Source organism: Mustela lutreola, chromosome 4 (genome assembly GCF_030435805.1).
Source record: "Mustela lutreola isolate mMusLut2 chromosome 4, mMusLut2.pri, whole genome shotgun sequence".
NCBI classification, from domain to species: Eukaryota; Metazoa; Chordata; class Mammalia; order Carnivora; family Mustelidae; genus Mustela; species Mustela lutreola.
This window is the reverse complement of record NC_081293.1, coordinates 5,106,785-5,129,588: the sequence shown is the minus strand read 5'-3', so window position 1 is coordinate 5,129,588 and position 22,804 is coordinate 5,106,785. Positions and strand designations below refer to the sequence as shown.

The window sequence follows — 22,804 nt, the reverse complement described above, 5'->3', positions numbered from 1 at the left end:
TAGTAGGAGCTGTCGTGCTTACCGTCACTCTTGTTTTTTGAGATCGTGGGTTTTCTGGAAGATACAAAATAGGAATAGAAGAGAGAAAGTTACTAAAGAAAAAACAGACTCCTAGTGAAGGGATGCATGGGTGTACAGAAACCAGTGTTGGAGTGGAACAAAGGCAATCGTTTTAGATATTGAATATGGGGGAACTGCAGTGACTTGGACAGTAGGGAATTCTTTCGAGGGACACAGATCTTCCTCTGCCATTGCTTCATTAGGGTTAAGGAGAAAATCACACGGAAACTTAGTGCAATGTAGGCATTCTGTCAACAGGCACCAACTGTTGGGCTGTTAAATCATTATGTGTCAAGGTGACCAGTAACATCACCATTGTTTGTGGCCCAGAGGTTCTTTCTTTGCTCTGTTTTTGTTGTGTTTGGTGATTCCATTGTCTCATCTAAAAAGTGATCCTTCTCTTCTGGCTATGTCTGCAGTACTTCCTAGGAATTACAGATTTGTATTAACACTTGCCAGAGTGCACGAGGCTCAGCATTCTTTGCTCTTGGTTTGCAGGGGGCGGCGTTGAAGTACTTGCCGACTATTGTCAACGATGTGAAATTGGTGTTCGATCCCAAAGAGCTCAGGTAAGAAAGCACTCGGGGGGCGGGCTTCCCACATCCCATGGTCTGCCTCCTTCCCGTGCAGAGAGGTCACAAGAGGCTCGGGCTCAGTCTCATGTTGGCAGACATCAGTGCCCTGGATTGTTCTAGAACAAACTCATGCTGGTTGTGGTGTCTCTGACACTTCCCTAATTATGACTTTATATGGAAAAGACATCATCTATCAACACAGTATTTTCTTTAGAGGGTTGCTTATAGCCCAATGGGTAGATCTTACAAATTTGGCATTTTGTTTTCTTTCAGGATTGAATTTCACTATGTGGTGGTTGGGTTTTTGTTTTGTTTTTAACACCTAAAATATCTGACACTGGAGACTGACTATTCACTCCCCTCCCTTGCCCCCCAGCATGCATGGCTGTTCTTCTGTGCTACCGGCTGATGGACTGTAAGCCTAAGGCAGAATAGTCAGGAGTTGTCACCTAAGATAATATTAACAAAACCACAACAAATGCCAAGGAAGCTGGTTGTTGGGCTTTCAGACCAAGGACAGAGGCTGGGGACCAAATCCTTCCTTTTGCACCTGTTTTTGCCGCCTGGTTGGCGAGCCCAGTCCTACTTGTGTAATCTGTAGGGGCTTGTATTTCACAAGATGGTTGAGCACCACGGGCATGTGCAGCCTGTTTAACCCCAGACATGTAAAGCATAGCCCTTGTCTGCTTTTGATTTTGACTTTGATTTAGCATTTAACACCATAAACTACCTGCAGGGGATGGCACCATTTTTAGCAGCCCGAAAGCCCATCTAAATATTAGTAAAGGTCCATGTGTCCCCTGAGTGGTTAAGCTGAATAAGAAATGCTCATCCCTCCTGTTCTTTATGTCCACTATAGGTTGCTCATGCCTGGGAGGGGAAGGAGGAGCATTTGGGGGGAGGGGGCGGTGGTCCTCTTCTCCATGAATCACCAGGTTTCTGATGTGCCTGAGGATTTAGTGTCCTGCATGGACACATTATTTTCTGTTCGTAGGCACTAACAATGCAGGGGACGGCTTCGCATGCCCTAAATGAGAACAGGAGATGTGAATCGGCCCATCGGGAGCAAGTCTGCCCTGGGTCTTCGGAGTGGGCCTGCCCCTGCATTGTGGCTGCCGTAGAAGCCATCAGTAGCCCCTGAGGTCTTGTTAGAAAATGCTGAATCTGAGGCCCTTTCTCAGATCTTCTGAGTTAGGAATGGGGGATGGGGCCCAGCCGGTTGGTTTTAATGAACCTTCCAGGAGCTTTTGGTGAAGGTTCTTGTTTGAGAGCTTCAGGTTTGGAGAACAGAGCAAGTTGGGGAAGCTGTGGTTGGATGGACCATACTCTGGGCCTATTCTTAAGGGTCCCAGGGATCAGACTAACTGGTTAGTGGGGCAGCATCAGTGTTCCCGGTGGGTTCTGGTGCCTGTGCTTGGAGAGTCAAGGAAGACCCTTTTCTCCAGGGCCAGTGTAGTCAGCCCTTGACTCCTTGTCCCTTTAGGCATGTCTGTATGCTGTTTCAACTCCTTGTCTTCAATAACTTTTTTTTTTTTTTTTTTTTAAAGATTATTTGTTAGAAAGAGTGTGTGCATGTGGCTAGTGCGGAGAGGGACAGAGGGAGAGGATCTCCCAGACTCCCCACTGAGTGCAGAGCCTGACACTCACTCTCACGACCCAGGAGATCATGACCTGAGCCAAAACCAAGAGTCGATTGCTTAACCCACCGAGCCACCTTAACTACTGTTTTTTTTTTTTTTTTTTTTAATGTCCTTGTAAATCATGTACGTATTTTTTCCTTTTTAGAAAGTTGATTGATATTTTGATGAAACAGAGGAGAATAAATCAAACTTAATTCCACTGACTAAAAACAACTAGAAGGATCTGGTTTGTACACACGTATACACATGCATGTGTGCAGACGTATTCCCCTAAAAAATTCAACACGGTCATATTCTTTATTTTATAATCAGCTTCTGCACACAAGACCTCTTATTTTCCTACATTGTGGAGTAGTCTTTTTAGTAACTTCCATGGTGTTCGATCCGATGCTGGCCCCATCATTTATTTACTAGGCACTCACATTGATCACGTGCTTTCTCCATATAAACGAGGCTCCACACGAAGCACTTTCCATGTATTGTTCAGTTAATCTTTGCAACAATGGTGTAACATTGGGTTCTGTTATTAGCTCTCGTCGTCCCTGAGAACTGAGCTGCTCAGTGGTCCTGCTTCCAGGCCAACACGGCTTTTGGATTACAGCGGACAGGCCTCCGTGCGATAGGGGTGTTAGGCCTGGTTCGGTTTTTCTTACGCAGTGTGCTAGGATAAATTCTTTTGTAGCTTCATTGTAGTATCTTGCCCTTATTTATATCATTAGCTTGAACAGTGAGTGATGTGGGATTACAAGGTCTTATGTTCTCTGCCTTTTTTTTTTCTTTGTATTTTCTTAAAGGATTTAAAAAAATATTTTATTTATTGATTGGAGAGAGAGAGAGAGAGAGCAGGAGCAGAGGGAGAGGGAGAAGCAGACTCCCCACTGAGCAGGGAGCCAGAGGTGGGGCTCCATCCCAGGACCCTAAGATCATGACCTAAGCCAAAGGCAGACCCTTAACTGACTGAGCCACCCAGGTGCCCCAAATGATTTGTCATAAATATGATCCAGTTGCCCTCTAAAGGTCAAAGCAACCTTTTGCCAAAGCATGTTGGTGTCTGTCTTCCCAAACTTTGTGGGTACTTGGAATTACTCTTTTACAGAGCCTTGCTGATAGGATCGGTGAAAGGCTTTTCTTTGTTGCCAACAAGAACCCTTCTTCTGAGACTCCTTTATAGTTTTATTGACTGTTTGTAAAAGTAAAGTTGAAAAAAAACACTCAAGTGAGAATAATTCACATATATAAAGTTCCCCAAGTGTAGAGTGTGTAATTAAATGAGCTGTGTGCCCGTCATCATGGTTTAATTGTGGGCATTTTGATCCCCATAAGATGCTGGTGCTCTGAATAGTCATTTTCTGTCCCCTCCCTGGCTCTTTTCCAGGCATGTTATATGAATGAAATTATATAATATGTAGCCTCTTTGTCTGGCTCCTCTTCCTTGGCATTATGTTTTCAAGGTTCACCGTGTTGTTAGCATGCTTCAGAACTTCATTCCTTGATACGGATGAATTTTATGGAAATGGTATATCTTGTTTATCGGCTGCTCAGGCGACAGATATCTGGGTCTTCCCCCCCCACAGAATATGAAGACTAATGTTCCTGGGATTCATCTACCAGACTGTGTGTTGGAGATGTATTTTTGTTTCTCTTGGGTATATATACCTGGGAGTGTAAATGCTGGATCACATGGTAACTGAGTTTAACATTTTCAGGAAATACCCAGCAGTTTCCCAAAGTGGCTGCACCAATTTACATTCCCATCAGCATGGTAGGAGGGTTTCAGTTTCTTTAAATCCTAGGGTGGTCTTTTGTTTGGATTATAGCCTTTTGAGTGGGTGTGAAGTGAAAAATAACATTTAAAATATCATTTTGTTGGATGAGATTTTGGCCCATTTTGGATAATGGGCCATCTCCAGTGTTCTGGTAGAACTTAATCACCATTTAATGACCTTACAGTTTGATCTGGTCTTGAACACAGTAGATCATTTTGCTGTATATCCCTAAACTCTTTTCACTTGTGTTTTTCATTACAGCAAAATGTTCACTGATTTCATCCTAAATGTTCCCATGGGTTTGCTGACCATTCAGAAGCTGTATTGCTTGATTGAAATCATTCACAGTGACCTCTTCACACAGCACGGTGAGTGGAACCCCGAGTATCGCGAGGATGTCACGTTATTCATTGTCTATAGGCCTGTCCCTTCTGAATTCTCTCCTTCATGCCAACAGGAGTGGAGGTTGTAGCCAATTAAAACAGCTCCATTATAAGACAGGAAGATTTAGCCCCTACAAGAGAATGGTAATTGACATATGGTGGAGTAATAGATCATTGAAAGATGAAGGGGAAAACCTTGTAGTTGGTAATTTAGGTGTACACCAAAGCCCTACTATAATCAGCGTACATTGTAGCCTTTAAGATGCATGATTGTCTATCCTGAGGAGGCAATCACCTGCTTCCATTCAGATGATTGCAAAGAAAAATGTCAAGTTTTCTTTAAATTTACCTGAACTTTGCATTCTTTGACAGGGTTTCCTCAAGCCCTGCTCAAAGTAATAAGAATTTTAATGATTCCTCAACTCATTTATCCTAAGGAACACCTTCTATTTCCTCACATTATCTCCCTACCCTTTTTATTAATCATTTTCTTTCTATTTGGACAGATTGAATTAATATTTTACACTTGTCAAGCAGTTTTATTGAAAGCTTAAAACCTTTGCATAATTCCACAACCTTTCTCATTTAGCGGAGGTAGATGTGGGGACCGTTGAGTGACATTCTGACTGAGAAGCACGGGTTTCTGCTCTTCTATTTGTGTCCAGAAGTTTGGCTGTTGGATTCGTTTTTTTTTTTGTTTTTTTGTTTTTTTTTTTTTTTTTTTTTTTGGTCTCTATGTGTGGTGTTTCAAGGGCAGAGCAGCCTGGCCTGGGATTTCCTACTGAGCTCCTGGCTGCACCGAGAACTCAGTTTATGTCCACATTAGTCCTTTGTACCGTCTGGGCTCCTGGACCCTGTGCTCTCCTGCTGGTTTTAGCCTGATTTCTTGATTGAACTTTATCACTACCCTGGAGTCTAACACGTACAGCTAAGGCTTCTGTTAAGAGAAAAGGTTAAGACTTCATTTGAGTGGGTGTGTTTCTTTTTGAGAGAAGTCAGCAGACCAAGAAATAACTGGGTTTCCGCATCCCTTCCAAACCCCTCTCTCTGGGCCACAAGCCCATTGTTCACTTGCCTAAATGGAAGTCCGCTCCATTGCCCTTGGTTGGGATTCAAAGCACATGAATCTCCCTTACCTAACAATCTGGATTGTCCATACTTCAGGGTCTCGTTGGAGGGCTGGGTCTTGAATTATTCACAAGTTCTCCTGGTATCTTCTAAAGTTTGGTGAAAAAACATGGGGTGCAAGAGGACATGTTTATGTGGTGATGGGTGGGGACTTCTTCTTCATTGTTTCTTTCCATATTGATGATATTTTATACCAAAACAAGTAAAGTCCCCTGGAAGTTTTCTGTTTGGATTTTGTTATGTAGGTTATTGATGTCCCTTCTCCTAACCATCCAACCCCAGAGACACACACGGCAACTACCACCTCTGACTTAAACCACTTCACTGAATGAACAGTTAATCAATTAATAACAACCGTCAGTGGATTATTTGCACTTGACTTTTACTGACTGTTGCTGTAGGGGAGACCTTCTTCCCTGTATTGCATAATTACTGTTGCCGAACTTTGTGCCACAATCATTTAGCTGTCTTTGAGTAAGGACTTAAAACATAAATGGTTCAGTTAAAATATTTAAAATGGGACTTCTTCAGAATACATTTCAACCAGCTGAGGGTTTCTCGAGGGTGGGGGAGTAGAGATAGGGTGGCTGGGTTATGGATATTGGTGAGGGTATGTGCTGTGGTGGGTGCTGTGAAGTGTGTAAGCCTGATGATTCACAGACTGTTCCCCTGGGGCTAATAATATATCATATGTTAATTAAGAAAGTGTATTTCAAGGATATCTTTTCCTGTATTGAAACTTAACTTCATTCCCTTTGCTAGTAGAAAGCTGGAAGGGGCTCTTCCTATTTATTTTTGGTAATTTTGTCAGCCTGGGTATTTGGTGATTGTGTTTTTCTTCTTTTCTGTGCCCTGTTTCTGTTTTCATTCTCGTTCTCTAAGTCTTTTATCAAAGACAGCCGCAAGTCCTGTTTGGGAAGTTTTTTGCAGCATGCTGTTAATTATTAACTTAGCATCTTTTTAAGTACAAAGTTAGGGACTTAGTTTTCATTGCAAGCTGCACCCAATATGGAAAAGGAGGTCGTGTGGTATAATGCGAATCGAAACTGATCGTGTGGCCCAAGAGCCACCGTTCACCAGAAGCCTCAGTGTCTTAGAAGCAGCCCCCCAGCTGCCCAGTCAGTAGCCTTGTCTTAAGCCAGCGCTGGCGGTCTAGACTCACTTCCAGATGCTCATGGGCGGTCTGGAAGTGTTTCAGAGTACATTGTCCAATGTCCAGTGTGGAAGAGGGCTCCCCCACCCCCGCACCCAGGTTTACCCAGGTTTTGAGTGTTGGGAATCTCTCGGGGAAGGGATCACGAAGACAGCCCTGATTTTTCTCACCTGCAGGCTCTCTGTTCCTTCAAGGCAGCCTGCAGCTGTCTTCCCTCCTTGTCAGGAAAGACCAATCTGTGGAAGCCTTCCCACTGGTTTGTTCGCACGCGGATGTCATTACTGTTGCGAAATATTCCCTGCCTCGTTGAAGCCACAGTATTTTCTGAGGAGATATGATGGCCCTGATTTTCCTGCTTTGTTTCGTTTCTTGCTGATTTGTAACAATGGTCCTGGTCTGTGTACTCTTCCTGATCCCAGTGGAGCCAGTCAGCCTACGGCCTCACATGTCCAGAGTTCTAGAACCTGATAGAACCAGAGTTAGCTGCATAAGCCACCGATGCTGCTAGCCTGAAGTAAACATTTTCTCGGGAATGTGGTCCAGGTGCATGGCAGTGTGGCTCCTCCAGGTTCCTCAGTGAGGGCTCCAGGCCCTGTCTTTGCTCACCAGCATGTGGGTTGCCTCACTCATGGAAGGGACTCACTGAATTGCTTCACTCTCAAACATTGCTTTGCTCCTCCCCGCAGTATCAAATACAGCCCATCGTTTGAAGGGTCTCCCTTCAGTGTGGGTGACAGGCTGATCTGCGTGCAGCATGGCTGGCCGTGAATACGGACACTGGAATTGCTTCTCGGCAGAGAGGCCTTCTTTTGCCCGGCATGGGTCCCAGGGGGCTGAGGCTGAGGTGCCCTGGGGTTTCAGCCGTGTTTTCCTGACTGCATCCCCAGCCTCTGAAGGACACGGAAACAGAGCAGAGCTCGCGAGGCTGGGGCAGGAGATGTGTGTTTTGGCAGAGAGGGGTGTTTGGCCCTAGTGGGTGTGGACACCAGAGCTGCTGTCACTGTCACTGTCCATGCACAGGTGTCCCAGCTGCCGTGCTCCTTCTGGATCAGGGCCTTGCGACTCCTGCTTCTGCAGCCACCACCCAGTGGAAGAGGAGTGTGAGCTCTTCACAGAGCTGTCCCCCCCACCGTTGGCTGCGAGTGGCGTCAGGGCTCTCGGCAACGCCTGGGACGTACCCTGCCTTACAGTTGTCGCAAGAGTGGCAGTGGACATGTCCTGACTTCTGTGCGGGGGAGGGACAGCTCGTAATAGAGAGATCTCTCCCACGTATGAGAAGGTTTTTCTGCAGCTGGGGTGGACCCAGTGGCCACGGTGGTGTTCGCTACACAGTTTGCCCATAAAGCCAGCGTGCCAGCTCCTGGAAACTTCACTGCCTGCAGCGTGCTGTTGACTGCCAGCGCCTTCATCTTTGACTCTGAGCACGTGGCCCTCTCCTTTATCTTTGATTTGTTTAAAAAAAAAAAGGAATGACTTATTTGTATCATTTCTCCTACAAATGATTTTACTTCCTCGTTAATGAGGAGCTCTGCATTTCAGAAAGCCTCTCTGTGATGAGGGTGGGGCATACACAGTGGGGCTGAGTGCTGGGCTTTACCATTACTCTGCCTGGGTTCAAATCCTGCCTCTAGCCCCCACTCACTCAGTGACCTTCGACAAGTTACCCTCCTGGCTTCAGCTTCCTCACCTGCCCTGCTCTTGTTGCCTACATCCTACATTTTGGAAAAAAGAGCTGAAAGTCAGTAGACCTGGATCAAATAAAGAAAAGCATTCCAGGGAGCGTCCTCTGGAGGTGCTCTGCTCGTCCGGTTCAGAACAGCCCCAGCCGCTCTGCCCTAGGCCTGCTCCTGCCACTCCCCACCAGGTGAAATCGTGGTGTCCTTTCTCCTTTTAGCTTGCTGATGATCTGTGGTCTCTCCCTCAAATGAGAGATCCCCGAGCCTGGCCGCCTTGTTCACGTTGTTCCTGCTTGATCACTGCTTTTAGGACAGTGCCTGGCGTCAGACATGGCCACAATGTCTGCATGAACAAAATTAGTCGTGGATGTCCACGCCCGGCATTTCTTCTGTCAGGATGCAGCACAGAGAAGGAAGCCGGATCGGCTGCATACAGACGCGGTTCGCTGGATTGAGCGAGGAGAGTTTCTGTGTTTGTGCAGGGAGCCTGGCCGTCACTCTTATGTTCGGCGCTGACTGGATCGATCATGGAGGAGGAAGGAGTTGTCTTTGAGGAGGAAGGAGAGATGGAAAGCGGAGACTCAGTGAGGGATTTGAGCTGTGGAGGGTCATCTGTGAGCGGTTCTGTAAGATCAAAGTCATCTTTTTGCCCCTGATTTAGTTCTTCCTCAGTTTGTGGAAATGTGAGCTGGAGGAGGAGGACAGTTCAATTCTACCTCTGGATGCAAGGTAGATCTCGTTAGAATGATCGAGAGTTTTAATCAGAGAAAAATGGGAAGAAGAGTGTAATGACATGCGTGCAGACTCCTCACTGAGCTTCCGAAGGTATGGAGTCCTGGTTGGTCTTCTTTTTGATCTCTGTGCTCTTCCTCCAGCTATTTTGAAACAAATCCCAGTCACCCCAGATTGTCATTGGGATGGTTTTTTGCGAGTATGGTGGTATTCAAAGAGTGAATGATTTGTTTCAGGAAAGGGATGGTGTGCAGAGTGGCTGGTCCCTGGGCTGGTGTTTCCACTCCCCCTTGGATGTTCCTGCTTCTGCTCCCGCATGGAGGCCAAGGGCATCTGGCTCCTTAGCAAGCTGTTCACGAGAGCCAATGAATGGGTGGTAATGGCTTCCCAGCGTTGTCTCTGGATGTGACTTGACTACTTGAAAGCTGGTTAAATAGATTATGTGCTTCACAAAAAGATGCCTCTTGCATATCATCTGTGGTGTGGAGTGAGCACATTTTCAAAGCAAGATACAAAGAGACAGAAAGGTCAGAGCTTCATAATTTGTGCATTTGTAGCTTTGTTCCCCTGTGATTATATTGTTGCCCACATATCTGACAAAAGCTGTGAAAATTAAAGCTTAAATCCTATTATAGAAATGAAAAGTTTCAATGTAATTAAATTAAAATAAACACTGGGACACCAAGGTTTAGGATTTATGCCCACAAAAAATGTTTTACGTTAGTGTTAACAGCAATTGGGGTAAAAAGGAATCAACCTGAAATAGCATTAACTTTCACATTAGTCAAGAGCATTGGACATACTTGGAAGATCCCCTTGAGTTAAGATGAGCGAGCCTCTGGAACACACGTTTTCACCCACATGGGCTCTTTTCACCATGGGTCTGAACCGGAGACCTTTGGGAAAGTTCATTCCAGTTAACACTGTATCATTTCTTTGTCTTTCAGGAACTGACCTTTCCATATTCCCATATTGAAAATGACCAAACCAACTGACAGATTTTCTTTAGAGCTTACTATGTTCTTACCATTGTGTCTTAAATTTTTTGGTTTTGGAAGGTAGTATAAGATTTGAAGAGTGAAGATTTGAAGACTTGGTGGCAAGATAATCTCTTTATAGTCTTGACAGTAGTTTAATACTCTTGGTGGATTACGTTGTTCTAAGCTCACTATTCATCGGCACCCCTTTGTCTGTTTTTCATTTTTGGGGTTTTTTTTCCCCCCTGACAGTTGTAATCTAGCGGTGAGTAGGAATGGGATGTGTGCCATTCCCTCATTTCCTGGCCATTCCCATGACTTTCTTTCAATATAGCAAAAAAGCTCCTTTTAGACAGTGTTCGTCAACCTCATAAAACTTCATTTGTGTTCCATTTTTGAACAATAGAGAGCTTCTTCAAGATATAGGCCTAGAGAGCTTGAATTATTTTCCTCATTCTTCTTTTCAAGGTGAATGATTCTTCCAGTTATCAAGCAGAGTGAAACTCTCCTTTTTAATGGTAGAAACATTAGTTACAGCAGCCCTTTGAAATCTGAGGGCAAAGGCTCAGATACCAATGAGACTAGTTATTAGGAAATATTGAAGTCAGATTTCCAGACTACTTTTGTTGTGATTAATATATGATATTATAAATATATTTACATCAAATATATTTATTTATAAATATAATATATAAAATATATAAATATTTATATTTCTTAAAATCATTCAGTCAACTTCTTTTGCTTTAAATTGCGGAAAGAATAGCTATATATTTAATACAGATTTATAATGCAATATACCTTCTTAATGCTTCGATTCATAAACAGATCAAAATAAAAATCTCTTGAGCTTCTCCGCTGTGGAAAATGGAGAGCTATTTCTCTTTTTTGAAGGGATCTTAAACCCAGAGCTACTGTATAGTAATTTTGTTAACTTGAGGGATATTGTACAGAAAGAAAAATTGAGGTTTGGGGCCTTCGTGTGACATAGTCACATAATGTATCATCCGTCTAGCATTCCAGGATACTTTAATTAGGTAGTCGTGCTGATGACTTCTAAGGAATGTTACTTAGTTTGAACCCCAAAGATCGGTTCTTGATATAATGGTGGAATGTGAAATCATTTTCTCCTCTTCTGTTTCTGAGACAATTTTAATCTTTATCTGTAAGGTACTGTGCCTTTTTCATACCTCATTGTATATATCACTCTATATCATTCATTATATGAGTGTTTGAAAAGACAATCTGTTAAAACAGTGCAGCCTTTTAGAAAGGGCTTATTGAGTCTAGGAGGGTGAACTCAATTTCGGTTTCTTAATTATATCTATTTCCATTCCATTATAATTTGTTGAGCACCTAGCATGTGCTCAGGACCGTTGGTTAGCAAGTTGATTCCTTTGAGAGGCTTCAGAGCCATCAGCTTAAAACTGTATAATTGGAAAAGAGTAATTCTCTTAATTTACAGATAAGGGCCCAGGAGTTAGGCAACAGGTCCTACTAATTTGTAAGCAAAATCCCAAGCAGGGAGCTGTCCACCACTCTGGTGCTGATTAAGGAGTTGTCTTCTTAGAAACCCGTCACCCACTCTGTTCTTAAACTGTTTCACATTTACTGTATGAGTAATACATTCCGAATACTGAATTCACTTCCAGTGCTATATGGAACAAGGTAAAATAGAAATATGTGGATAAACAAACACATAAATAAATGTAAACAAACTATGCAAAAATAAGCCAAAATGCAGTGTTGTGCATAGGGAGTTTTCATACTTTTTTTCCTTTGTGTGTGTGTGTGTGTGTGTGTGTGTGTGTGTGGCGGGGGGACTCTTATCTGTGATCAAATTGGTAGTTCCTCAGCATGTGTTTGGTCCACCTTTATTATAGTCTTTATTATAGTTAACCTCTTGTTCTGTACCCACCTCTGGGTGACCTCCTATCCCTGTTGCTTGATGTTGGGTGCAAGAAGAGCAGCCTTAGAAGAGCTTACCTCTCTCGTCCTGTATCTGTTCATGCTCACACGGGGCATCAGGACAGCAAGTCTGTGTGTCGCCCCAGTTCATGATTCCTTCCAAGCTGTATGAGACTAGCTCTGTACCTACATGATGTGTTATCTACAGTATCTTGCCTGGGACCGTTGGAGGAGCCCCAGGTCAGTCTGCTTTCTCCCAGGTTCTCCTCGAAGACCCCATTCTTTTTCTGTTGAATAAATCCTTTTCTGAGTGCACAGACCATCTCTGAAGATAGAGTGGACTTGACTATAGGGTTTTGACACTGTTTTTACTGTGTACATTTCATTGTCAGGGCAAACGGGAGTTTGTAGGCTTGTTGTTTTTATTGTTGTTGTTGTTTCTGGTTTTTTGTTTTTATCTTAGCCGGTTGACTCAGTCTTGGAAGCCAGTGTAATTACAAAGAATCTATCACCATGAGAAAACATTTATGAAAATCTTGATCAGATTCAAAAAACTCCACTTCAGTTTTCAGCTCAGAAACTCCACTTAGTTGCAACAGATGTGGCGATGACGCTAAGCATCTCTAGTCTTTTCCATAGAGTGAATAAGGTAGAAGTTTGACAGAGATACTGGCCTTGAAGCAGCACTCCTCAGATTTCAGTATGGCCCTGTGCATTTTAAACAAGCAAGACTAGAATGAGCTGTAGAGTTTGTAGTAATATATTGAGTGACAGATGGCAGTTATATCAAGGGGGCTGAACAAACACGTGTAGTAACAAAACACTGTGTGTGCTGGAGTACAGTGGCCAAGACTTAGGTTCCTGTCTTCCCTCCCTTTCCTGGTTAAAAGAATGCATACCACACCTCAGCCCTGTACATTGTATCTTTATTTTCTTATCCTGCACTTGGTGAGATTCTGCCTAAGGACTGGCATACCTGTAGAATTCCTTCTGAACTTACTAAACCACCCCTTTAATGCACTTCCATCCATCTAGCGACTAGTTTCCTGGCCCGACTGGCATGTCCCACATAATATTCCCCAGGACTTTACCTGACCGTTTCTAATTTTTTCATCTAGTCTTTTAATCTGCTTGTAAATGGGACTCTACTGATTTTTCTCCATTGGTTGTTTGTTCATTTCTTTCTTCTGAAAAATTATTTATTACTATAATACCAACGAATGTCTAATTCCTATTATTAACCGAGCAGTTAAGAAATATCTCCTTTTCCATTCTTTCTTCCAAAAAGACGACATGTATTGTGCTGGGTTCAGTGGCTTCATCCAGAAGATACCTTTGATCAGCGTTTTTTCCCATTGCTATAGTCTCTATGCTACCACATTCTCCTTCCGATTTCCAAGATTCATTTAATGTCTTGTGTTTTAAAGATTTTATTTATTTGAGTGAGAGAGACAGACAGACACAGAGAGAGTACATGAGCAGCAGAGGGAGAGGTAGAAGAGAATCTCAAGCAGACTCCATGAGCATGGAGCTGACATGGGGCTCGATCTCACGATCCTGAGATCATGATTGGAGCAGATGCCAAGGGTCGGATGCTCAGTCAACTGTGCCACCCAGGCACCCAGTGGATTCTTCTAATTTTAATGTCATCCTCTCAATTAAAATTCCATGACTTTGGGTACCTCAAAACTGACATGCAGGTTATCTTATTTCTGATAATTTCAGCACTTAGCTGAGTGGCACCGAGGAGCTTCTGACCAAACTATTTATGAAGGTGTTAACCGGATGGTAGGAGTAGAAACATGGTGAGGACAGTTGTATTTACTTCATTTCACAGACAAAGAGGAAAAATGAAAGAGGGAATCCAAAAATGAAAAATGATTTACCTAGGATTCCTCAGTTTGTATTGATTCTCTTGGTACTACCAATGATTATGACTTGTTACATTAAGATGATCCTTGGAGAAATGTAATATGCATCTGACTTTTAAAGAAGCCAGAACCACATGTGGTTACAGGCATGTGTCATTTAATCTAAGGAGCTATGGCTTCAGAATCAGGCACCTAATTCTGGGTCAGCTGCTTAGTGGCACAATCCCTGGATATCCCTTCTCTCTGGCTCCTGGCACCCCCATCTGTCAATCTGGACATAAGTAGATGGCTCCTGTGATCGCTTCCACTGCTGACTCCATTTCCTACATTTCTGTTGTTTGAGGACTTGAGGGAGATAGTGATTAGAATAAACTGAATCGTGAGTACAGAGTTCTTAGGTAGTTGAAAAATAAGACGAGTGTCTATAACGAATGAGTAACCAGCATCCCTCATTTATATAGTTCCTACTGTTTAATTCTCATTAAAAGTGTTAATCTGGGTCTCAGTTCAATGTAACAGGCTCAAGGTTATTAAATGCACTTTATGGATCATTTGTTTAATGTGACCAAACTAAAAATTAAGCAGCGCATTACTCAGTGTTCATAAAATGAATGTTTTAAATGGACAAATTCATTCTCGTATTTGCATCTTGCTTTAATGTAGAGCCGTAATGGGGTTATAGACGGATATTCTACTTGGACATTTATAAGCTGATGATGCCTGTTGAATACCTTTTATAAAGATTAATATTTTTTACTTCGTGCCCATTACCAGAGCATTAATCATCATGGCTTCAGCCTGCACAGCTGAGGATGAACAGATGTTGAATTATTGCTGTCTGTAATCATAGCGGATCACACTGGGAGGGGGGTTCTGGAAGGGTGGCTGGGACCTCTGATCCCCACAGCCGATTTGTGTGGAGTCTGGGTCCACCGGGCTTCCTGCATTTCCCTTGTCTGGCGGGGAAATCAGGAGAACTGTGTCAGCTAGTTCTGCCTTCCCTGGGGTTTCTATCTCTACCTAACTCAGACTGTCGGGCGCTTCCAAGCCCTGTGGTCACATCCATGTGAAGAGAGATCTGATAGGAGAGATCTGCGGTGGCCTTCATTCTCCTTCCAGTAATGAACACGAGTTCATTAAAATGAGAAATCACACAGGAGGTCTTGAACATCTGCTTCCTAGCATCCTCGGAGACCAGGCTGTCCAACACAAATACAGTGTGAGCCACATATGCAATTTATGACTTTCTAGAGGCTATAGTAAAAAAAAAAACCAAAAAGCAAAGCAATCGCTGAAATTAATTTTAATGATTTATCTAAAATATCATCTCAACATGACTTTGATCTAAGTATTACTAATGACCTGGTTTCCATTCATTTTTTTCCACACTGCGTCTCTGAAAGCCAGTGTGTTTTTGACACCAATTGCACGTCTCAGTGTGGATGCTTAATTTTCATCACAGATACTTAATCTGTGTTTTGAACATTTCATAGAAATTACTACTGAAAAGTAAATTCCCATCCTGAAGTTGTTCCAGTCTTCCATACTAATGTTTCCGATAAGCAATGTATCATTTTTTACATTTATGTTTTAATTACTTAAAAATTAACTAAATTTGAATTTCATTCCTTCTTGGCACCAGCTGTATTTCAAGTGTGCACTGTTAGGCACTCTGTTAGGTAGTGTATCTCTGAGGCATTCGCCTTTATGTACTTTTTGTTGAAAGGCTGACTTTACGCCATGATACTGTTTTGTTCCTGTTATTGGCAGCTCTCATTTATCGAACACCCCTATTTGCCAGATGCACACAATATACCATCTGATTGTCACAGTGAACCTCAGAGATATGTACGCAGCCCCATTTTGCAGATTAAAAAATTAAGGCTTTGAGAGTAGAGGAAACTTGCCCAAGATCCAAAGCAAAGAGTAAGCAGGGTGCGTTTTATCTTTTCCTAATGTGTGTGAGTAAACTGAATGTTAATGAGAGTAAAGCCTTTCCCAAAATTGAAGAGTGACCCAGGTTCCTAGGCTTCCAGTCAAATATTTAGTGTAGCTATTTTCCAATGGTTATGTGTGGGCAGTTGATTAAAATGTGTTCTCTGTTAAAATTCAAAGGTTTGTTTGTTTGCTTTTGAGGGGGATTGTCAGTTTCCCAGGCCATCTGTCTTGAACCTAATTGGGCTTTTGGCATCAGTCATGGTAGAGAAATGTCACTGTGTTCATGGGAAAGGGTATTTAGGACACCGAGTTGGGACATTCAGAATATGACAGGAGATTCTTCTTTCTTGGCTGTGAGAGACTGCATCTGAGGCTTTAAAATTTTTCATTGCATGCATGAACATGTGTTTGCTGTGTGTGCATGTAGTGTGTGAGTATGCGTGGTGTGTGTGTAGTGAGTGGTGTGAATGTGTGGTGTGGTGTGAGTGAATGTGGTGTATGTGTGTTGTGTAAATGTGTTATATGACTGTGGTTTATATGTGTGTTTGTGGTAGAAGGAAGTGTGTGTGGTGTGGTGTGTGGTAGGAATGTGTGGTGTTCGTGGTAGGAGTGTATGCAGTGTGTGTGGTGTGAGTGTGGTATGCTGTGTGACAGTGTGTGTGGTAGATGTGTGGATGTGTGTTTGTGTTGAGTGTGTGTGGTGTACTTTCCTTTGTGCTCTGCATTTTTTGTCTTGACCTGATGGTACAATTTGAGACTTGTGAGTCACTTAGACCTTGTGCCCGCCACTTCTGGAAGAAGCTGGAAGTCACTGACATGTGGAGTAAGAGATGCCTTGGATAGTTGAGCTCGGGGATCCTCTGTCCCTTGGGCCCTGTTGGGGTCGGCTGAGAAGCTGGGATGGCACGGGGAGGCTTTTTGCCGCACACCTCTCACTTGATCTGATGAGATCACCTGGAATGGCAGATCGCCCACATCAGCTCTCACATGTGTGTCCTCATGTGCACATGTACTTGCACACTCCCGTCCTGGCTGCCTTGGACACCATCCTGTGAAACCGGGTCACTGGCAATGGGGGAGAGATCTTGTTATGGTGCCGTCTTCCCTCTGAAATCTTTCGAGGATGGGGCACTGGGCATGGTGGCTCTGACCGCAGGTCCTTCCTTCCCGCCAGTCAGGACCTGAACGCTGGTGTTTACAGACCAAGAACGAGGGACATGGGTAACAGCTGTCCTGCTAACAGGCAGCACACACAGGCACAGTCAGGTCTTAGTGTACGTGTGGCGTCCAGTTTTCTTGGGTGAGAGGAAGCCCTCTGCTCTCATTAAGACTGCATCCCCGCAAGGATGGTAGAACCGGTGGTCATTTACGGTGGTCCCCACATTGGGTGCCTGGGGCCCTTCTGCCCCAGTCTGTCCGTGGGCCATGCTGGGTCCTGCAGATCACGGGCCACCAACAAGATGTGCTGATTGGCCAGTCTCCAGCTTTGGTCCCCTTGGCTTCTCCAGGTCTCTGGGGCATTGCCTTTCTTCCTGTGGGCCTGGCACATAGTTCTGAGGTGTGCTGCTACCCTGTGACCCTCTGTCCTCAGAGACCTGCATGAGATGCCTGGTGAGTTCAGTGTGGTCTTTGAGGAAAGCCTGCACACCTTGGCTGCCCGTCTCCAGAACTCCACTCTGGAGATGGGCTGGGAGATGGTGATCCTTGACACCGGGGTGTCAGGCTGCTTTCATGAAGTCCTGCCGACACTGGCTTCTCTCATCCTTCCAGTGAAGGGTGCTGCTCCCCTTTTCCCACTTTCCCGCCACCAGCTGTGGGTGAGGAGGATGACAAAGGACAAATGAGGGGCGCCTGGGTGGCTCAGTGGGTTAAGCCTCTGCCTTCCACTCGGGTCATGATCTCAGGGTCCTGGGATCGAGCCCCGCATCGGGCTCTCTGCTCAGCGGGGAGCCTGCTTCCCTCTCTCTCTCTGCCTGCCTGTGCCTACTTGTGATTTCTTCTGTCAAATAAATAAATAAAATATTAAAAAAAAAAAAAAAAGACAGATGAGCTACATTCTTCCATGGTTACTGGAAGCATCCAGCTTGTGGTTGGGTCCCTTGGGATCATGGTTTTTATGTTCTCAGGGGACTAAGAGAATGAAATGTCTTTCCATGTGACAAAATGGCAGCAAAGTTTATAAAAAGTTTTGTCATTTCTCATCAAGAGAAGTGGATAATGAACAGGTGCAGCTCCCTAGCAGACCCCTGGCTCGGGGAGAAGGTGGGCGTTCCCACCGTGTAGCGGAAGAGGGCTGACAGCATCTCCTGCCGAGGATGAATGGGGCAGCCGTCACTTCTTCACCCTGGAGTAATTCTGACAAATGACACTAACACACTCAATTACCTCTGAGAACGGGGACGTCAACAACTGCCGGTCCAGCATGACAGATAAATGGTTGGTAGGAGATGGATTTCGGCCAGGGCATCTCGGTCTCGGTGCCTACAGGGACATTGCTGCCATCTCTGAGTCCAGAACTGCGCTCCTCTCGTTTTCTGATACTGCTCACGGACACCATCCTCCTTCCAACCTGGACTGGCCTTCCACCTCTGTTGGGTTCCTCCTACGCTTGTTAGACCTAGCTGACAGTCATTCATTCTCCTTTATCATGTTGTGAGGGTCCAGGGCTTTGTGGTTCCAACTTCTCCCTCTGAGACGTCTTGGAAATCTGACTTGCCTTCAAGATGGGGGCAGTGGTAGGGATGAACCAGCGAACAGGGGCGACCAAGGAGCTTGGCCCCCTGGTGGAGGTGGTAAAGCTAGGTGATGTGTTTTGGCAAAAGAGAACGAAGACCATCGTCTTAGAGATGTCTTACCAAGGGCCCTGAGGATGGATGCAAGCAGGGCTGGACCCAGACGGGTTTGCCAGAAAACCTTCCCAGCCTGTTGCGTTCAAGGAGGTTGGTGCGTAGTCGTTACACTGGATGCGGTCTTGTGGTTCAGGTCAGCGTGTCAAGAGCTACTGAGGGCAGATCTCGTTTATGAGTGTTGAGATTCTGTAAGAAAGACGGCGTGGGGTGCTTATGCTATTCGTGTGTTCGGTGGGTCAGCATTTGAAACCGATGCATTTTCAGGCTGGCTTCACTGCCATCGGTCATTTTCTTGCGGCATTTCCCTTGGACTGGCTTAGTCTCCGGCCGCTCTCTGACACCTGCTCCTGCACTGACTGTAGGCCTTGGCTCTTTGGAGCACTTCCCCTCATGAGTTTACAGGGCTGTGGTATTTGGGGAGATGCTCTCTCTGGGAGTCTGACTTCCCCGTTGGCATCACAGGGAGGGTTGGCTGAGAACGTAAGGGAATCTTGTGAGGGCCCCTGACATTGGTGAACACAGAGGATAGCGTCTCTCCACGTGCTCCGTGTCCCACTCCCTGGCCTCCGGTGTTTCCCGACATTACAGCCAGCAGGGTGAACTGGGCCTCTGTCCAGAAGATGCAGAGCACGTCAGTCCCTTGTGCATGAAGTATTGACTACTCTAATTGTCAACAAGTGAAATCATATAATCATTGGACGAAACTCTCTGGAAAAATGTAGCTGCTATTCGTCCTTTTCAGGGGACTTAGTATGGGATTTGGAAAAACCTTAGCCTGAGCTTCCCACATGCGGTTCCCTGAAGTCGGTGGAACAGAAGGGTGTGTGCTCTGTCTTCCTTCTCGTGGCTCGCACCTGCACCCTTGGGCCTACATTACCGTGTAGTGCTTGTGGAAGTCTCGCTAAGTGGGTCTCACGTACTTGCAAGAACCATTTCAGCATTGCAGGCTTTGTTTTTTCTTACTAAAAAACCTCAGGAAACAATAGTGCAAAACATGTTTTTATGTGTCATTAACGTAAGCCCTAAAATGTAAAATCCTAAAAACAAGCTAAGTATATCTAATGTTTCAGAGCTCTGCCATCTTCTGTCTCGTGCTCTGCATTTTAAAGGGAACAGCGGTGGCTGGGCTGGTTTCACCAGCAGAGCTTGCGTGGCGAGAAGATACTTGCTCATGGTGGGGGGAGGATGATACTGGATTTAAATGGGATTTCCCAACTGGAAGAGACAATTAGTAATTACATTTTGTCTTTAATCTCCTTGTGTTTGTTTCCTTATTTTTCTTTCATTTTCATTTTCATTTTTTGCTCTGCTTCTCTCTAAAAAACAAATGAGAACCTGGATGTTCCTTGGTCCTTACATCCCAGTGTCCCTTCATCACACAGCTGTTCTCCTGGGAGCTGTGTCTTTATCTCTTATTGTCATTTTTTTAAAATAAAAATTTTATTTATTTGACAGAGAGAGACACAGCGAGAGAGGGAACACAGCAGGGTGGAGAGGGAGAGGGACAAACAGGCTCCCCGCTGAGGAGGGAGACCGATGCGGTGCTCAATCCCAGGACCCTGAGATCATGACCGAAGCTGAAGGCAGATGCTTAACGACTGAGCCCCCAGGTGCCCCCCCTTATTCCCATTTTTCATCCCCGCTCAGCCACTGCTGGAAGCTGCCTCAGGGGGCCCATGGGCCTCAAACCGCCTCATCCTATTCTGGAACATGCGCCTGTTCTTGCTGCTGTATTTGGCCACGTTGACCACTCTCCTTCTTTGGGGATGTCACTTGTCTCTGGCTCCTCCGCATCCCTGCCCTTTCCTCCTTCGTGTCCTGCGCCTCCTTCTAGTACTTCCTTCCTGAGGCTGGTCCGGGTTTCCTGCTCATTCTTCATTTTCCCTTTGATAGTCTTTTAGGATTTCATTACTGCCTAAAAGCTGATGATTCTTCATTTCTAAGCCAGAGATAACATCTAGAACCCTGTCTCCATTTGCCTTGTAGAGGCAACCAGGGTGTCTATCAGGCAACTCAAACTCAACTTGTACAAACTGAACCCTTCTCTTTTTAAAATAGATTTGTTTTCCCACTTTCCTCTCCTTGGGTGGCATCACATGGCTTCTTGGATGACACGCGTATGACCAGGGTGCTGGGCACTGGGTTGGACACTCTTTTATCTGCCACCTTCCCTCACCAAGCACTGTCTAGCCTGCCTTCAGTGGTCTTGTTCAAAGCCTCTTTCAGACTTACCCCTCCACAGGAGGTCAGGGCTCTGCTTTTTCTTGCCTGGATGATCCTAGGAGCTACCAGGTTTCTCTGCCTCCTCTGTCCCCACTGTCCTTCTCATGCTCTGTCCCAGAGTGTCTCTAGCCCTTAAATCTGCTCATATCTCTTCCCCGCCAGCATGTTCCATTTCTCAGCTTCCCTTCACTTATGCCTTCATTTTCATGCTGGTTTCCAACTGCCTGTCAGGCCTTTTATCCTGTCCCTCTTCTCCCTTCCTCTAGAATGTGTTCTGTGCACCTGCCACCCTGACTTTGTGTGCAGTTTTCCCATTCTTCGGTTGCCTGCCCCATGTGAGAAGTTATTATTCCTCTTGCCAGCAGGTGAGGGTATTGCCCCTCTGAAGGAGGCCTCCCTGACCCTCATCTGCACACTCAGTGCTTGCCCCCTAGAGCTCCTTTCAGGAGCCCGCACGTTAGCACAGGAGTCTGGAAGCCAGAGAGAGCCTATGGCTCCTCATCTGTATCTCTCATGTCCTAAGAGCCAGTCCCTTGTCCTAAGCAATTAACTAGGCCCGGTCCTTCGCACTTAATCTGGTAGGAGTACATTGTATTCCAAGCCTGTGACTAGCTCGTGCTGTGTGTCCATGTCAGACTCAGCTAGCGTGAGCTGCTCAAGATGTCTTTGTTCAGAAGGGAGAACTTTAACCACCAGCCTCTTCAGAATCTGAGTCCTCTGCCCTCTGCAAACTGTCTGTAGGTGGGAGCCTAGCAGAAAGCTGTCCCTGAGTGAGCAAAGATTAGGCGCAGAATTTAGTTGGTTATGACCCCGCTGAGCTCAGAAACCTGCATTTATGAGGCATATGGGAGCAGAAGGAAACCATGCTTTGGTCCTCTTGGGAAAAAAAACAAGAGTAGCTGCCATTCAAATAATGTTTGTTGCAACTAGTATTTCTTTTAAAGTTGTAAATCAGTGAATTTATAGCTCAGCACAGAAAACTAGTCAGAACTCCCAACAGGTGCTTTTGTGTTTATCTCTCTGAACTCTAGGGGATGCATGTGTCAATGTGTTTATATATGTTTGTGGATTATTCTTGTGTAATTACAAGGTCCCACACATAGATGTGTGCACACGGGCTTGTGTGTAAAGTATTTACAGAGCAAGATAAGTGATTTCCTCCCATCCAGCCATCTGACCCCCTCCAGATGTCAGTTTCACATTTGGAAGAAAGTAAATGTAACATGCTTGGAAATAATGTAACATGCTAGAAAAACAAGCTTCTAGCAAATAGAGTTGTGTCTTGGTGGGTCTCCTGCTGACTGGCAGCCCCGTGTCCCCTGCAGACTGCAGAGAGATCCTGCTTCCCATGATGACAGATCAGCTCAAGTACCATCTGGAGAGACAGGAAGACCTGGAGGCCTGTTGCCAGCTGCTCAGCACCATCCTGGAGGTTCTCTACAGGAAGGACGTGGTGAGTAATGGCTACGTTTGCCCAGGCTCCCTCTGGGGGCCTGGCGGGAGGGGTCCCTTAGCATCAACGTGAGCCCCCGCCTCACTGCACAAAGGTGCTTTGAATTTATTTCAGAAGGAATGACCTTACTTTTAAGGGTTAGCCTTTCTCTCCGTTGAGTGGTATCCTTTAATCGTGTGTATTTATTTATAAAGTGTGATACTAACGTGAAAATGTGTATTCTTCCAAGTTAAAAATCTTTCAAGTTTTTCCCGTGACTTCTTGGGTGAATGCCTCCCCAAGACGTGTTTTAATCTTTAAGGTCAGAAAATGGCTTTGATATTAAAAATTAGAAATAAACAAATGGAGGCTAGTTATCTATATTCTTTTTGCCATTTCTTAGTTTAGAATAATGCAGGCACTGAGATTTGGGTTTCTTTTTGTTTTGTTTTAGTTTTTGTTTTTGTTTTTTAAGTCATTGATGCTTCTGAGA

The 22,804-nt window shown here is 44.8% G+C and overlaps 1 protein-coding gene across 3 annotated transcripts in view; it reads left to right on the top strand.

The window, feature by feature from the left end:
- The window catches only part of DOCK1 (dedicator of cytokinesis 1), a 485,813-nt gene that overhangs the window by 163,255 nt on the left and 299,754 nt on the right, over window positions 1–22,804 (top strand). For all 3 annotated transcript variants that reach the window (XM_059172849.1, XM_059172848.1, XM_059172850.1), the window contains exons 24-26: window positions 559–629; window positions 4,303–4,409; window positions 22,205–22,332. In XM_059172849.1, the coding sequence (XP_059028832.1) occupies window positions 559–629; window positions 4,303–4,409; window positions 22,205–22,332 (306 nt within the window). The remainder of the gene's footprint in view (window positions 1–558; window positions 630–4,302; window positions 4,410–22,204; window positions 22,333–22,804) is intronic.